This window comes from Opisthocomus hoazin, chromosome 4 (assembly GCF_030867145.1).
Source record: "Opisthocomus hoazin isolate bOpiHoa1 chromosome 4, bOpiHoa1.hap1, whole genome shotgun sequence".
In the NCBI taxonomy this organism is placed as follows: domain Eukaryota; kingdom Metazoa; phylum Chordata; class Aves; order Opisthocomiformes; family Opisthocomidae; genus Opisthocomus; species Opisthocomus hoazin.
Genome location: NC_134417.1, coordinates 74089554 through 74106035, shown reverse-complemented (window position 1 = coordinate 74106035; position 16482 = coordinate 74089554). Strand labels below are relative to the sequence as shown.

The following is a 16482-nucleotide window of genomic DNA, read 5'->3' as shown; positions in this document are numbered from 1 at the left end:
ACCCAGAGAGACTTCCAACGAGAGCAAGATGTTTGTCCTTTAACACCACATTATCAACAGAGGTCATGTGCTGTTTTTCAATGAATTATCCCTTTTATTTGTTTATTTCTTTGATCAGCTATAAATGAAAGTTATTCGTGTATATAAAACTGAAGTTTTTACTGTTGAAATTGAACTGTACATGTTTACTACAGGAAAAAATATCAACTCTTGTTTAACAAGACATTATACATCAATAAGCAATAACCTTGTGGAGGATTTGCAATCACCTGGTCTATAAAAACAAGCAGGACAAATAACAGCAATTTATATGCAAAAGTAATGATTTAATGACTATAAGCAAGACAAAGCAATAGAATTGTGCTTCTTTTGCAGACTGGAGACAATGAAATGTTTAACTACAGTTTTCCCGTACAAACATGAAACAATATCCATATAGAATAAACACCCTCACAAATGTATAACTGATGGGTGATGAACACACACGAAGTTCGACCAAAGCAAAGCACAAACTGAAAAGTGTTCTGGGCTGTTCATACTTTATGGTGGAAAAGTTCCTTCCACTTGAAAAAAAAATAATACCCTTAGAAGCCTCTAATGAAATGCACCTATTTGCAGGCCATTAAAGAGGAGGCATTCTCCACAATTTATTGGAAATATTAAAGTACCTGTTAAATTTTAATGAAGTTAGTACTGTACCATATACATATACATTAAAACAAATTTAGATAAAATGCATTCATCCAGCGACTTGCTGGTTCCTTAAAGTTTATACCAAATAGTTTATGGCTTCTATAATGATTTCGTGTGCTTTTAAAAACACAGTCCCACCACACCGAAGAATAAAAAGGTAATCAAACAGGTCAAAGACTTCCACGTCCCTTAACTTTTTTTTTTTTTTTTCTTTTCCTTCACTGCATCACTTCAACATTTGGGAAAGTAAAAATATATCACTTGGAAAAAAAAAAAAAAAGACAGAGCCAGTAAAATCCTTTTAAGATTGCCAATTGCCTCCAGGTTATCAGAGACTCGAATGTGCTTTCCCAATACTGTAGCTCTCACACGCAAAGTGTTTCCTGCAGTATGAGCAAAGCTCAAACAGGCGGCATCTGCGAGGGTCGAACCAGTTTAGAAATTTAACAACCATATCATGAGTGCATGAAACACAATATTTTCTTTATAGTATTTATAAATATATCATACAATACTGTTTCCTGTTATGTCATATACCAATATGGCATTGTACAATAAGCATAATGCCATCTGATTCTTACAAAAGCGAATCATTTAAACAAGTCAGTAAATAAAACGGTAATACCCGCTTTTAGGCATACAGATTGTAAAACTGAAGTTTACTTTTCTTTTGATCGGTTCTGCGCAGCAACAGAGAAGTAAAAGATGCAACATAAGAATCAAAATGGCTAATACGCAAAAATTGTTATTCACAGTGACATGGCTACATATATGCATTATTCTATGCATATTCTTTCCGTTCTGTTGGATTTCAAGATGAAAAAGCACTTGCTTTCTACAGGTTCACAAAACAGCATAAGAACAATAACAATCGAAGAGAACGCAATGGAGGAGTTAGTCTGGATTAACAAACTACTTCCCGGGATTTGTGTCCACTTCTGGAGACTCCCGAGTCCAGACGATGGGGACGGAAACAACTCCACATCACTCAGAACAGGTGAAGGTGTAACTTTTGTTTGCCTCCCAGTCCTCTGAAAACAATTTACATTTCAATCTTGCATTTCCATTAACGTCCGTCCTGAATGTCCCGTAGTCCGCCTTTTATAGCCAAGTTCAGTGTCACTACAAAAGAAAGCAATTTGGACGATAGTCACATGGATTAGCATCTATAAAGCTGTAATGGCATGGAGAGATCTATATAAAGGAGGGGCAGGTGGGGGGCGGTCGCCTGGTTGGCAGTCAACCAGATGAAGTGGCCGAGGAGCCATTTATTGACGTTTTCCGTGCTCTGTTGGTAAAGGAGGACTGGTGGTTACTGCTGGGGCTGCTGCTGGTGCCGTTCATGGTGCTGGAGATGTGGGGGAACTGGGGGTGCGGCGACTGGACCGGTGTGCTGGGGCTGGGCAAACAGGAGGAGGTGGAGGGGATGCCTCCCGCTGGGCTGCTCGCCTTGTCGCTCCCAGAGTCACTTTCCAGTTCCCCGCTGTTGTTCAAGCCTTCCCTCTGGTGACCGATCTTCATCCTCTTGCAAGTAGGTCGCACCCGGTACTTGAGGGGGAGAGGCCCGTTCTGCAAGGCGAAGGGGAGACCCCAGTCAGCGCCGTCCCCAGGCCACGACCCGCTCCCCACGGGAGGCGGCCGGACAGATGGCCGCCCGTACTCACCCGCCTCCAGGTGTAGATGTAGGCAATGTCCATGAGGGTGTAGTAGTCCTTCAGAGGCTCCTCTTCATACATCACGTCGATCTGTTCAATACAGGAATCCCCGCGTTAAGGAGCATCCAGGCATTTACCCCACAGCATACGTTTGAGGCGAAAGCAGCCCCATGGCCGTATTTATGTATCAGAAAAACAAAAACAAAAAAAAAGTATACAAAAACCAGCAGGGAATAAGGAATTTTCATATCTGTTAGCGATGTTTTAAACACATTACGAAGCGATTTCTTGACACCTCGGTATTTACAGCATCAAAAAAATTACAGACTGTCACCAAACTCTCTGGACAGCTATTTTAAAAACAATGCCCATAATCCCATCAATTTATCACACACACCAGAAATGCTTGGTAGTTAGCACTGGCTGGAACGAGAAAATGAGGGCTAACCAGCATCATTAGCAGGCTCAGAACAACAAGACTGATTTAAAAAAAAAAAACGAAAAAAACCCCCCAAACTCTTTCCCCAAAGGTACCTGGAAAGTGTTAGGTATATCCATTTTACTCCGCAGGAACTTTCTTAGATGCATCACTGTCATTGCTGCCGGGCAGCGTAAGTATCTTTTGTCATTCACCTAGTGGCACAGAGAAGAAAATCGGCCTACTGAGAACAAGCAATTACTCCCACCAAAGCTGCACTCTAACATTCTGTGTTAATTTTTTAAAAGACGCAAACTATTAAATTATGAATTATAATACAACAATTTCTGCTGCCTTATAAGGAACAACTGAAACAAGTGGTAAATTGCAGTTCCAGAAGAAGTAATTAAAAATGCAACTGATTTTGTACATAAAGATTTTTATCTCACAGTAAATCTCTTTTCAGTATACGTATGTACAATATATTTGATTTTAAAATTAATTAATAAACAATTTATTGCAGGTATTTTTTATTTTAAGAGGCTGCATGAAGATGCCTGACCTCTTCCCTACCTAGCACCCTGAGAGGAGGTGTGCTGCTTCTGTTCTAGACACACACACCCATGCATTTTTTTCAACTACAAACCCGCCCCAAAGATGTTTGCGTGTGTGTTACTTTTCCTCTGGATTAAGCAAAAGTTATGTACCTCTTCCTTTGATTTTTCTTTCTCCTTATTTCCTTTTCGTTCCAGTCTGTGAGAAGAAATGAAACAATTATAATAAATAATCAGTTTAGCTGCTACCAGTCAGGTAAATATAAAATATTGCCGTTCCGGAACTTGCCTATTCTGGTCAAAGAATTCAATGGATAAGCTTATTATCTCGTCGTCTGTTATAATTCTTTTGTCTTCGTCAGCCACTTCTCCCCTGTCTTCATTAGAGCCATTGGCAGCTGCGCAGAAATTTCCACAATAATTTACATTTTGAAATTCAAATCAGGAAGAATGGCAATTCTCAGTAACAAGAAAAAAAAAAAAGTCTCCATAGTAAGATTACGAATTAAAGCTACCTAACTGTTACAACAATAAACTTCTATTATGCTGAATTTACTTCTTAAAATTTTGTCATGGTAATACATAATTTGTAAGTTAAAAAGGAAAGAGCAAATCATCTAGGTCAAAGCTACATTGTAAAAGTTGTGAACGAGAAGCTTTTACCATCAGCCGACGGATGAGCAGCATAAAAATCCCGTCTTCTTTTCATTTCATCTAGATAGAAAAGCATACATTTTTGTTTTAGTATATACTCTGTAACTCCTGGTATCGATACAGGACGGCGGTTCTGGTTTGGTTTTTCTACTCTCCAGAAAAAAACAAACCAACAACCCAATTGAACTACTTACTTTTGAAAAGGCCTGGTACTAGCTTGTATACAATATCTTGGAGAGTTTTGTCAGACCTGAAAAAAGAACAATCCCAGAACATAAAATTAAGCAGATGAAGTGGTATTTTAACCCAAGCGGCAGCTCCTCACGTGTAACCTTTCCCGACAGCGAGGCACCCTCTGCAAAGCGGGAGGCTGCTCACAAAAAGTGAACACGCAGGACCTTGAAACCAAACTAACGCTGCTCTAAATACCCCTGCAAGCCAAAACTCCTCTGCGCTACCGCAGCTGAAAAGTGATTCTCTCAGACTGAAGGAAGGCCTTTAAACACCACACATCCTCCCTAGAAAATCCAGGGAGCAAAGAGTAGCAGGCAAGGAAAACGTTTCTGACAGGAGAAGCATGCTTCGAAGGCTTTTGCCTCTGAGCCTGGGCAGTTTCAGCACGAGTTCTGTCGCCGAGGGGCTACGGCTGGAGCGAAGCGGGTCTGGGAGGCGCAGCCAGCGGAGGCAGAAGCTGCCGGGATGGTACGTGTGGGCAGGGGGAGAGGGAAGAGGCATCGCATCGGTGGCTGCCGTAGGCAAAAAACAAAACAAAATAAAAAAAAACAATAACAAAAAAAAAAAAGACCAGCAAAAACTTTCTGCCTCCCACCCGGAGAAATCTCCAGCCTCAGTCAACGACAAAACTCCGCAGAGCGAGCACACACACACAGACACACAGACGAGTTCGCCTGTCAATTGACAGGTCCTTTCAGATTCAAATCGCAGGCGCGGAGATAGCATCGACCCGGCTGCTGCCGGGCTCCCCGCAAAACTCCCCGCGCGGCCCCCTGCTCCTACCTGATGTTCAGCAGCGGCCGGGTTTTGTGCACCTGGACGTCGCAGATAGGGCAGTACTTGCTGGTTTCCAAGTATCGCACGATGCAGGTCTTGCAGACTGCAAGGCAATCGCGACAGCCGCTCAGCGACCGTCGGGGGCACGCACGGGCCGGGCCGCGAGTTCCCGAGCCACGCGAGCGAGGGCGGACCGTCCGCCGCCAGCAGCGCGCCGCTCCGCCTCGACAAACGCCCGGATCGGCGGCGATCACCGTGAAAGGGGGACGCGGAGAGCGCGGATACTATCGCTGTAACAAAGACCCGTCGGGCCGTCCTCGGAATAACCGCACCGCGGTCGGGCCACCCATGTCCCGGCCCGTCGGGGCGGCGGTTCCGGGGGGGGCAGAGGGGGGTTGGGTTTGTCTGGGGGTTTTGTGTGTGTGTGTGTTCCCGGGATGCCGGGAAAGGTGGGCAGCGGCGGGGGGGAGGGGGGAGCGGTACTTACAGGAGTGGAGGCACTCGATGATGGTGGTCGCGTCGATGAAGTACCCGCCGCAGAGCACGCACATGAGGTGCGGGTTCAGCTCGGTGATTTTGATCCTGGTCGTTCGGTGCATTTTGGCGCGGCGAGGGGCGGCTCTGAAAGACACACGCACACGCACGCACACACACACCGGGGCCGGTCAGCGGGGACGAGCGCGGCGGCGGCGTCCCAGGTGCCGAGCCCCGGCGCGTCCCCGTCCTCCCCCCGCGCACCGGCGCAGGGACGGACCCGGCGCGGAAGGCGGCGGCGCGGGCGCGGGGCCGGGCGGCGGGCGAGGGCCGGTCCCCAGGCCGGCGGGGTGTCCCCGGCCCGGCCCGTGCGCAGCCCCGCGGAGGCGCGGCCGTCCCCGGGCACCCACCGGCAGGCGGGCGCGCTCCCGGCGGCGCGGCGGGGGCACCGGGCGGGCGGGCGGGCACCGGGCCGCCGGCAGCAGCACAAAGGGGAACCAGCGCCTCCCGGTGCGGCTGCCCTGGCATTTCCGGAGCGCGGGGAGGGGCGGTGGCGGGAGGGACCGGGGGGGGCGGGGGGCGGGGGGGACGGGGACACACACGCACCTCAGAGCGGAGCGGGGCCGCGCACCGGGGCCGGCCGGGGAGGGGGGTCCGGGCGGCTGCCGCCGCTGCTCGGTGCCGATCCGGATCTGCTCCGCTCTCCGAGGGGGTTGCTATAGCAACTTACACTTACACTTGGCATCCTGCCACCGCTGGGAACACACGAGAGCCGGGCGGGGGGGCGGGGGGGGGCCGGGCCGGGCCGGGCCAGGGGGTGGGACGCGGGGCCCGGGGGCTGGCGGAGGGGGGCGGAGGAGCCGAGGAGCCCGCGGGGGTCTGGGAGCCCGGTCGGGAGGGGAGGAGGGAGTGGGGGGGGCGTTGGGGGTCGGTCCGGGCGGGGTCGGGGTGCCGCAGCCCGCGGGGTGCCGGGGCGCGGTGCGGGGGCGGCCGCGGGCTTTGGGGTCTCAGCCCGGCGGAGGCGAGCGCCGGAGGCTCCTCCCGAGCCTCGGCCATTTCGGATCCTCTCAGGGGCCTCTCTCCACGTCGGCTCGGTGCGAGGAGCTGGTCTGAGATCGCTCCTCTCCCCCTCCGCTCGCTCCCTCCCCCCGCCGAGCCGAGCCGATCCGCACTCCCCGGGACCGAGCCCGCCGGCGGGGTGCCGAGCCCCGGCTCCCGCTCCCTGCCGTCGGCATCCCCTCTGCCCCCTGCTCGCCTTTCCTCCCTTCCCTCCTTCCTCCCTTTCTCTCCCTCCTCCCCCAACTCTCTCTCTTTCTTTCCTCCTCCCCCCCCCCCCCCCCCCCCCCCGCTTTTGACTCTCGTTTGAAAAGCCTCCCGCGGACGGAGCGAGCGCGGTGCAAAGTTTTGCGAGAGGTGGAAAGAGATTTGCAGCACCAGGGTAGGGTGTTCGGACGGGAGAAAACAAGTCTCCGGATCCTCAAAGAAAACCCCCTTTTCAGCAATAAAGCACACCGGGGGGGGGGGGGGGGGGGGGGGGGGAGGGAACCCCAAACCGACTTTAAACGGTACGTTAGTGACAACATGCGAAGGACCGTGTGACCAGCTCATTCCTGAAGCTAAATCAACACCTTGTCAACACAATGCAGCGACAAGAGTGAAAAACAAATGTCATTTTCACAGTCTGAAACCCATAAACCCCCATCGGATGCACTGGCACCAGCGTCAGATGCACACAGGCTGCTTAAAACGAGAGGGAATGAGAGGCAAGGGGGAAAGTACACCGGGGGAAAAAACCTTGCCGGCCACGTCAAACGCAGAGTAAATTATTTTCTGCCAACCAGATCCTGAAAAATACAACGCAGCAGCGTTGCTCCAGCACAAGCTACCCACCCCTCCCCGCCAGTGCTCCCAGCACGCCGGCTGCTCCCCCCGTCCCCGCTCCTCCCGAGGCAGAGCCTGCCAGCCGCCCTCTCCGCACCGCCGTGCGGGCTGGAGCAGCCTCCGGGCGCCGGGTTCCCCCCTGCCACTCGCCAACTTCGATGTCAGCCAGAGAAAGGAAAAGAAGAAGAAAAAAAAAAAAAGACAACGCACCAAGCTTGCTAAAAACTTCAAATTTCGGCCAGACTGCCCGGGACAGGGGCACGATATTCCTCACGCAGCGCACACAGCGCCAGCGAGCGACCCTGGGCAGGGAGCTTCTGGTGCCGCTGCTGCGGGAGAGCCCTGCGGGTGGAACCCCGCAGCGCCAGCCCGCAGCCGGCCAGCCCGCAGCCAAGCCGCCTGCGAGAAGCACCGCGCCAGACCGGGTCCCCGGAGCTCTTCCCAGCCCCGTGCGGGAAAATCAAGACCACCCCCCCCCACCCCCCCGCATCGCACTGCGGTTTAAAGGTCGCTTCCAGAGTCCCTGACCCCCCGCTCCTGACTTCTGAAGCGACACCGCGGGTCTGCTTTGCCGGGAGCAGGCGGAACCCGGGCTCTGCTCTCCCCGCTGCAGCCCTGAAGCCGGCGGCTCCGAGGTCGCTTTTAGGGACCCAAACACGGACAGGCTGCTTCCGCGGCTCTGCGTTTTATTTGTTCAAGTCGCCACCTTATAATTCATAAATATCTGAACCAAAAAAACCCAACGCAGCAGTGACCGAGGTCAGGCAAGCCGGCTGACCGAGAATTCCTTCCCAGCCCCGACAGACTGGGACAGACCGGCACAGACCTCTCAGGACACGGACGCGGCTATTTCACGCAGGGGGTAGCCTCTTCCGAGACGGAGGGGGATGAAATTCAACCCCGAAAACTGTTTTGCTGAAGCAAGCCCTAAACGCGGATTATTTATTGCCCAAAGTTCGCGCTTTTTAGCGTGCTGTCTTGGAAATCGGCGATTTTCTCCCGCGAGCTGCACCAGGCGCCGGGCTTCTCCCCAAAAGCCACGGTGCGGGCACACGCACACGCGTGTCTGTGCCCGCGGGTACCTGACACGAACGCAGCACGTTTTACCACAGCAGCCTGAGCTTAACGTTTCGGTGCGAGGGAAACGCTTTCGGGTTTGGTTTTTTTTTTTTTTTCCTGATAGCACGGCGAATACCAACACTTCACTCGGTCAACACCAACCGCCTCTTATCCAGGACGATATATATTTACCCATTGACACATGGAACAACCAAACGTAAAATATACGGAGATAATACTCGCTAGAAGTAAACACTGCCAGCCAACTGATTATTTAGAGGCCTTAAACGGGTTATGTCAAAATGAAGAAAACCAGAAGTGCATGCTCCCTCTAAAGAATCAGCTACGTTATTAAAAATCTATAAAGGCAATAGGCTATCAAAGCTTGCTCGGCAGGTCTCTGACAGAAAATCATACACAAAAACCAGAAGCATCGCTCGGGTAGGTTTGTGTACTTTGCACCCATCTCCTCTCGGAAAACTCTCTGGCCAGGAATAAAGAGGCCGTCCTTCTGCATCTTCTCCCATTATCAGTCCGAGACACTTTTACTGTCGAGCCTGTTTTATTACTCCTTCGCTTAGGAATGCCCACGCACGTTCCGAAGGAGGGACGGTGCTTCCTTCAGAGCAGGCACACGGAGCTCAGATACCTCTGCCCAGCGAGCAGAGACCCGAAGGCTGGCAGCTGAGCGCAATGGGACCCCAGACCCTCCCATCGCCTCCCTGGGACCAGGGAGAGGACGCGGTCCGTCTGCTTCAAAAGCACACTAAAATGTTAATTCTGCGCCTTCCGAGCGATCAGGTGGGTCAAGCCTCCGCGCCTCTGAAAACTGCAGCACAAGTCTGGCTCACTTTCCAGGACGCACTGCACAGAGTCCTTCAGAGCAGCTTTGCTGGGCTCTGCTTCCAGAATTTCCCTGGTCTTTGGGACAGTCCCGTAAAAGAAGTTGCTCTGTGACCACTACAGACTACCCCCCCCAAAAAAAAAAACCCCACAAAAAAACCCCACCAACTTTTAACGCCAAGCTTGCCAATGGGCACACACGCCCAGGTTTTCCTCGGCTTTTCTAGAGAGTGGAGGAGCGAACCAAAGTTTCTAGAGGCTGAAAAGCGATGATCTCACTTTTGCAGAAATGCGAATTTTCTGCCTATTTTTACCTGATTATTTGCAAATATTTACAGTAAACACAAAGAAACATCCCGCGTCACATCTTGCCAAGGCCATGCAATTACAAAAACATACAGCAGCAACTTTCCAGCGCTGCCCATCAGCAGCACGAGGAGCCCACTCGTGACATCTCTAAGATCTGACAAAGGATTTCACGAAAATTTACCCTTCCCAGGCTCAGGAGGGGAAAAAGAAAAAAAAGAAAAAAAGAAAAACAATCAGAGAAAATAAATTCAGAACCACCACCCCCCCCCGCGCCCCACAGACACAGCACCTTCGCTCCAGAGGCTCCAGCAAACCGCACGCCTCAGCTCCCCAAGATCGCAGCCAAACTGCTGTCCTCACCCCCCAAAAAAAAGCTATTTCTCGGCGTTGGCCACCCCTTTCCTCTCCCGACAGGCACGGACCCCCAAACTTTCGCGTTTAGAGCAGAAATGCGAGAGGAGACACTGGGAACAACTGGGAACCGCCATCTTACGACCCATCCAATTTCACACAAGTACTTGTCCAACTTAAGTTAATAACATTTTCTGCCGGGTGCCCCGACGCCTAACAACCCCTCCGGGAGGATCGCCACCCCCCGCCGGCTCTATCTCTATAAAATGGGCGCGCTATCTGACATTTTAGCCTCCCCCAGACGCGTTTCTTTCGGGGAGGACCGAAATCACTTGACCCAGGCAGCTCCGGATTTCACGAACGTCCCTGCTTAATCAAAATCTGCCTTTAAACAAAGGGCGCTGGGGCCGGGCTGGCAGCAGGGTCTGGAAATAGGAATATTCTCCTCGGGGGCCATGTGCACGGCGAGGTTTTAGGGGGCGTCCGGAGAAAGAAAGGAACTAAAACCGGCGACCGTGGGCGCGTAAGGCGAGCGAGTGCGCGGGGCTGGCGCTGCGTGCCCGCCCGTGCGTGCGTGCGGCCGGAGCAGCCTGTCAGCGCTGCTCCCGTGCGGGGAGCTCGGGGGACACCTAGGCTCCCCTTCGCAGCCCCCAAACCGGCCGAAAACCGCCGCCGAGCCCCCGCCGCCCCCCGCCCTCGGCGAGGCGACACCTCGCTTCATACGTACCCGGAAAGCGGAGCCGGTGGGCGACGATCGGAGCGGCCAAAAAAGACAATGAAAGTTAAAAGTCGTTCAGCAGAAAATGAATGTGAGCCAAGCGGCCATCTTGAAATGAACTGCAGACGCTGTCAATTGCAATAAGCTTATTGCCGCCGCCGCCGCCGCTGCTGCGCTCCGCTCATGTTAGTTACAAAACCGGCCCCGGTTTTCCTCCGCTCGGTCCACCGGGCCCTCCTCGCTCCCCGGCTCTCCCCGCGGGCCCGCGGCCCCGGCGGCTCAGGCGCTGGGAGCCCAGAGCCTCCCCGGTCCGGATGGGTCCTCGCTCCGCCAGCCCATTGTCTCTCCCGCTGCCCCCCGCTCCGCCGCGCGGCCTCGCTCGCGCCCCTCTCTTTATTGTGACGGCCGTTGTTACGAGTATTATTGTTGTTGTTATTTCATAGTTGGTGGCGGGGACCCGGGGAGGGGAGGAAGGAGGGCGGGCGGGCGGGCGGGCGGGAGGAGGGCGGAGGAGGGAAGAATGCGAGGCTGAAGGCACACAGTGGAAACTGACACCGTCCCCAAAATGGCTCGGAGTTCGCCCGCCCCGCCAGCGTCACGTGGGGCGCCTCATTCCTTAAGGGCGGCCTGGGAATTAGCGGCGCTGCCGCCGGGGCCCGGCAGCCTCCCCGTGACCCAATCCCGCAACCCGGCCGCCTCCGCCTCCCCCTCCCCTCCCCCCGCCCGCCGCCCCCCCCCTCCCCCCTCCCCCCCCCGCCCCCCCGGCCCTGCACGCGCTCGCCCGCGCGCCGCCGACGCCTCCTTTTCCCCGCTGGCCCCGGGCCCCGCTCCGCGGCTTCCCCCCCTCCCCCGCCCGCAGCGGCCCGACGCCTCCTTCCCCGCGCTCCCTCCGCCGCCGCGCCCGAGCGCCCCGCACCCCGCGACGTGCGCGTCCCTCCGCCCGCGCACCCGTCCCTCTTCCCTGCCCCCCCCCCCCCCCCCGCGCACTTGTTGCGCGCTCCCACCCGCGCTGCGCGGGGCCGCCGTCCCGTCCCGTCCCCGCGGGGCCGCGCCGGCGCTTTCCCGCGCAGAGCGGAGGCGGGAGCGGGCGGCGCGGGGAGCCGCGCTGTCCCCCACCCCGCGGAGAGGACGGGGCGCGGGCGGGAGGGGAGCGGGGAGACCCTCGCGGGCGCCCGCCGGGGACGAGAAGCCGGGCGCGGAGGGAAGAGCCCGGCTCCGCGGCGGGGCGAGGGCCCGTCCGCCGCCGCGCTCCCCCCGCGGGGCCGCGCTCCCCCCGCCGGCAGGTGCGGGCGGACCCAGCAGCCGCGGGGAGAGGCGGGCAGCGGCCCCGCCGCCCCGCACCGCCACGGGGGCAGACGCCGTCGAGCCGGAGCCGACGCCCGGCCGCGCTCAGCCCCCTTCTCCCGGTTCTCCGCGGCCCCACCGCAGCCCACCGCCGCCTCCCGCGTACCGGGGCGGGGGGAGCAGCCGCAGCGAGCTGCCACAGCGCGGCGGCGCCGGCGGGAAGCGGCTGGCGGAGCCGAGCTGCGGCGGAGCATCTCCCGGGCAGGGGCGGCCGCCACACCCGGAGAGAGGGCAGAGCGTGATCAACTTTGTTCAACTTTATTAAAGCCCCGAGAAAAATAATCGGTGACGATTCCACAAACAGGCAAAATAAAAGAGCAGGAATGCTTTGAAGGCACGACAGTTAAGCAAATATTTAACAACAGTTAATTAAAAAAAATATGACACGAGCAAGGAATACCAAGTGCGGTCACAAAAAACGGTTATTTAACTGCATTTGCACCCAGGGACTTTAAAAAAAAAAAAAAAAAGAAAGTTTGCATGGAGAGATGAAAGGCATTTGTCATTTAGAAGACACTCCTAGGAACGGGAGCACTTCAAGCTCAGCAGGCTGACACCTTCCCTCAGTCACATCTGAGCCGCTCTTTCTAGACTTTTCGCAGCATCTTTTAGCTTTCCAACTAAATCCTAAGAGATGAAGTACCGTCTTAGAGGATTTTTCAAAAGGTCAGCTAGATGAACACTTTTTTTTTTAATATAGAGAGGCAAGATAAACTGGCACCTTACACCACAAAGAAATGCTGCAACTGATGAACAATGCCAGTGAGTAATTAAATAGCTCCCTATTTTACAACATGCTAAGAAAAGTGGGAACTGAAGGAAAACACCTTTTAACGTATATTATCTACTAAAACAGACCACTGCTCTTAACACGTGGGTTGCGCTGGTACCGTTACAATGGCTAACGCTGACGTTTGCTCTGGGCTTCGAGGCACCACGTACATTTCTAAAATACTGAAAATATTTTGAGTGCAATTTTGCACTAGGACCATTCTCCAGCCAGAGCACATCAGCTTTCACCAAGCCAGCAAACCGATTCAAAACACTCATTGCTAAGTAAAGGACAACTTCAGAGACACATGTTAAAAAAGGAGAGGTATCAAGCTGAAGTTTTAATATCTTGCTTTTCTTCTGCCCCCCAGCCCCTCTTCCCAGTCCTCCGCGGTTTGGTCACTCCCAAGCATGACAATACCTCCATTGTTCAGTTACACATTTAAATCGCTAAACAAAGATCAACGTTGGTTTCAGTACATTTCTTACATGTCATTAACACCACTGAAGAACCTTCAGTTCGTTCTCTATTTTTAATCATGACACTTTTAAACCATTGAACCAGCTTCTTTAATCATTTCTCTAAAGCACGGGGAATCAGAGTTTTAGAAAAATCACGTATTTTGTCCTACATATATATATACACACACACACATATGTAACAGTCATGAAAACCAACTAAATATTTATGCATGTATGTAAAACACTCCCCAAGCAACTAAAATCAGTTACTTTGCAACTTTATTTGAGAAGACAGGAAAACTGCACCCGGATAATTTTTATAGAAGGTTCTCCTCTACCCTTCCAGTCCTAGATTTTTTTTTTTTCCTCTCAATAATAGTATATATTATTTCATTTTGATTGACAAGTTGTTAAAAAAAATTTACAACCGCAACCGGAGCCAAGCATAGAAACGATGATGAAGGAAAAAAGTACCTGCAATTGCTCCATCGTGCAACTAAAAGTAACATCCGGCTGTGATCCTGAATCACTGTTCTGAAGGAAAAAAAACAACAAACAACAATGCCTGTTTTATTAAAGAAAAAAAAAAATCATGAAATTCCATTTTTTCCTCTGAGGGTGCTGGGAGTACAGTACCTCTACATTTAAGGTCACCAAGTAGGAAGGTTGGTAAGTTTTATGAAGCCGATCGCTCTAAATTAAAAACAAAGAGCACAGAAAAAAGTCAGGTCTCGGCACTGAAACAGAGCAGATAAACACTTTGATGTGCCAAAATTACCTTGATCTGATATTCCAAGCGCCAAGACACATCCGTTATATGGAGAGGAGATCTGCCTATGCTGGAAGACACAACAGTTACAAGCTCCCTACGCTAAGAGCGAACGTCACTTTCTCGAGCTGTCCACCAATAAAGAACTTTTTCACAATCCTTGTAATGCTTCTTCAAAAGTTCAAGAAGTTTGTTAAGAGCAGAATTCCAAAAGGAGGACGAAAACTTTCAAAGGCTGTTTTCTAAAGTTTGTTAAAAATGTACAATTTTAATTTTTTTTTTAAAGTGGAACAGTATCTCTTCCTTTAACCGCCCAAAGCACGCACAGGTGTTTTCCAGGACAGTCTCAACGCAGCTGTAATTGAAACTACACGCCTGTGCTGCCCAACAGACCTACCTTCCCAACAGGTTTTCCAAGGCATCCTTGTTTTTCTGGAGGGGAGAAAAATAAAAATGAAATTAAAAAAAAAAATAAATTTGCTAGGTTCAATGAATTCCTGTGAGAGAAAGACAAGACAGCCAAGTTAAACTTCTTTTAAAAACCTGATATTCCGTGCAGAATTGTTCTATCCTCTCTTTGTCCAGTTTGCAGTCTTCCAGACAGGAGCTGGGGGGGGAAAAGGAGTTAGGTGTGCTCTCCGCCGGCGCGCAGCGGGCTGCGGGGCCGGCAGCCGGGGCTGGCGGCGCGGGGCGGCCCCGCGGCGGTACCTGATGGCGGAGGCGTCGGCCCGGTGCCTGCCCGCCTCCAGGATGCAGGCGGCGGCCGCGGCGTGGCAACGCTTCAGCACCGCCGGGTCGATGCCGCGCAGCTCCGGGTCGCCTGCAGCAGACGGGTGGCGGGGGGGGGGGGGCACACACACGCCGGCTCGCCGGACCCCGCACACGCCGCGCCCGCCCGCCCGCCCGCTTCTTCCCGCGAAGCGCTCGGAGCGGACCGCGCCCGGTGCGGTGGGGGGGGGACGGGGGGACGCGACAAGGATACGGCGCCCAAGGTGTGAGGAGGAGGAGGACGCGGGGGGGGGGGGGGGGGGGGGGGGGCTGAAGAGCTGGCTGGCGCAAGCCATGCCAGGCGGGGCTGCCCGGCGCCGCACGCCCCGCCATCTCCTTCCGATTAAAACACAGGAGGGGGAAAGGGGGGGGGGGGAAAGAAAAAAAGAAGAAAAAAAGAGAAGTACCGTGGAAGAAAGCCTGGATGTCCCCCCCTCCCCTCGCCTCGCTTCCCCGCACGGACGGCGCTCCGCCGCAGCCCCGAGGGACGGACCGGAGCCCTCGGCCGTGCGCGGAGCGGGGTTTCCGTGCGGGGAGCGGGGCTGCCCGGCGGCTCCCTCTTTCCCTCCCCGCGCGGAGGCAGCGGCGGGGTCACTGACACCACGCAATTAATTGCGCCGCGCGCGAAGGAAAGCCCCGCGGCCGCAGAGGAGCGGCGGGGGGGGGGGGGGGGAGCCAGACGCGAACGCGCGGGGACACCCCTTCCCCCCCATTTTCGTCGGGTTTAAGGGAGGCGCGAGGAAGCGGTCGCGCGCCAGCGATGACACCCCGCGCAGCGGCACCCCCGGAGCCGCCCACGGGCGAGCCCCCGCGTGGGGAGGGGGACACACACACACACACGGACACGCCACCTCCGCGCCGCGCCTTACCCAAGCCGTGCCGGGGCCCCTCGAGGAGGCTGCGGAAAGCGGCGCGGAGAAGCGCGGCGTAGGGGCCCGGGGGGAAGCGGCGGGGGTCTCCCAGCAGCCGCCAGCCGCCCTGCGCGTACGCCGACAGCTCCATTGTGGGCGCCGTGACCTTCGACACGCGCCCACGTGACGCGCGCGCAGCTGATCGCCGCGGCGAGGCGGAGCCCCGAACGCCGGGGGGGGGCGGGGGGGGGGGCGGGAGGAGGCGCCGCTCGCCGAGCGGCGCCTCCTCCCGCCCCCCCCCCCCCGCCCCCCCCCCCGCGTGTCCCCGGGGTTTGCGGTGACAGGCAGCGCTCTGCATTCCGCCGACCTGCCGCCCGCAAACGTCAGGAGCGGGGTCTGGCCGGGTCCCTCGCGGAGCGGTTTCCCTCAGAAACGCCCGCTGTCGGACCCCTCTGTCCCGAAGCGGGGTTTTTCCCGCCCCCCCCCCCCCCCCCCTCCTTGGGTATGGACCTGCGTATCAAACCACTATTTTTTTTTTTTAACCGATAGTTATGGCCGGCTCGGAATCAGAACGATTTCGTGGCTGAGATCGCTGTGGCGTTTTGATGGAGGCTTCTGACGTGCCCGAAATAGTGGCGGCTGGACGGTGCCGCCTTCCCGGGCCGTTGAGTGAAAACGCATCTAACAGCAGCTCCCTGTTAGGCTGGTAAATTCCTGACATGAGGCGCTTTGCCTGGTGCGTTAACATTTTCTTTTTCACACGTCGAAACATTGCCGTAGTTCCCCCAAAATCTTGCAGTTAATATTTCACGAGGAAACAATGAAGTGCCGTGTGTTTATACCTCAGCCAAGGACCAAATTAAGACCAAACTAATAAAGCGTAGGCAAGGGCCTTAC

General features: G+C 54.7%; 2 protein-coding genes across 4 annotated transcripts; both read right to left on the bottom strand.

Moving 5' to 3' along the window:
- Nucleotides 1–305: 305 nt before the first annotated feature.
- On the bottom strand, nucleotides 306–11104 carry BMI1 (BMI1 proto-oncogene, polycomb ring finger). 2 transcript variants are annotated; one of them, XM_075419507.1, is made up of 10 exons: nucleotides 10630–11104; nucleotides 5473–5606; nucleotides 4992–5088; nucleotides 4169–4224; nucleotides 3984–4034; nucleotides 3610–3718; nucleotides 3474–3519; nucleotides 2883–2981; nucleotides 2358–2438; nucleotides 306–2262 (listed from the first exon to the last, which is right to left on the bottom strand). In XM_075419507.1, the coding sequence occupies exons 2-10, from the start codon at nucleotides 5582–5584 to the stop codon at nucleotides 1933–1935; spliced, it is 981 nt and encodes a 326-aa protein (XP_075275622.1). In that variant the 5' UTR covers nucleotides 5585–5606; nucleotides 10630–11104; the 3' UTR covers nucleotides 306–1932. The 2 variants fall into 2 exon arrangements, with proteins under 2 accessions (XP_075275622.1, XP_075275623.1); XM_075419508.1 differs by lacking the exon at nucleotides 10630–11104 and adding an exon at nucleotides 6066–6166.
- Nucleotides 11105–12206: 1102 nt separating this feature from the next.
- Nucleotides 12207–15782, bottom strand: COMMD3 (COMM domain containing 3). 2 transcript variants are annotated; one of them, XM_075419509.1, is made up of 8 exons: nucleotides 15604–15781; nucleotides 14675–14786; nucleotides 14510–14573; nucleotides 14364–14398; nucleotides 13976–14036; nucleotides 13834–13890; nucleotides 13672–13731; nucleotides 12207–12591 (listed from the first exon to the last, which is right to left on the bottom strand). In XM_075419509.1, the coding sequence occupies exons 1-8, from the start codon at nucleotides 15734–15736 to the stop codon at nucleotides 12532–12534; spliced, it is 582 nt and encodes a 193-aa protein (XP_075275624.1). In that variant the 5' UTR covers nucleotides 15737–15781; the 3' UTR covers nucleotides 12207–12531. The 2 variants fall into 2 exon arrangements, with proteins under 2 accessions (XP_075275624.1, XP_075275625.1); XM_075419510.1 differs by lacking the exon at nucleotides 12207–12591 and adding an exon at nucleotides 12651–13185 and having other exon boundaries at nucleotides 15604–15782.
- Between the last annotated feature and the right edge of the window lie 700 nt (nucleotides 15783–16482).

Coding starts and splice junctions, on each gene's coding strand:
- COMMD3 (XM_075419509.1), bottom strand. CDS start 15,736: ATGGAGCTGTCGGCGTACGCGCAGGGCGGCTGGCGGCTGCTGGGAGAC. Junction 14,399..14,509: donor AATTCTGCACGGAATATCAG/GTTTTTAAAAGA, acceptor TCTCCCCTCCAG/AAAAACAAGGATGCCTTGGA. Junction 14,037..14,363: donor TTGGAAAACCTGTTGGGAAG/GTAGGTCTGTTG, acceptor TGTGTCTTCCAG/CATAGGCAGATCTCCTCTCC.
- BMI1 (XM_075419507.1), bottom strand. CDS start 5,584: ATGCACCGAACGACCAGGATCAAAATCACCGAGCTGAACCCGCACCTC. Junction 4,035..4,168: donor AGTACCAGGCCTTTTCAAAA/GTAAGTAGTTCA, acceptor TTTTCTATCTAG/ATGAAATGAAAAGAAGACGG. Junction 2,982..3,473: donor AAGAAAAATCAAAGGAAGAG/GTACATAACTTT, acceptor CTGTGCCACTAG/GTGAATGACAAAAGATACTT.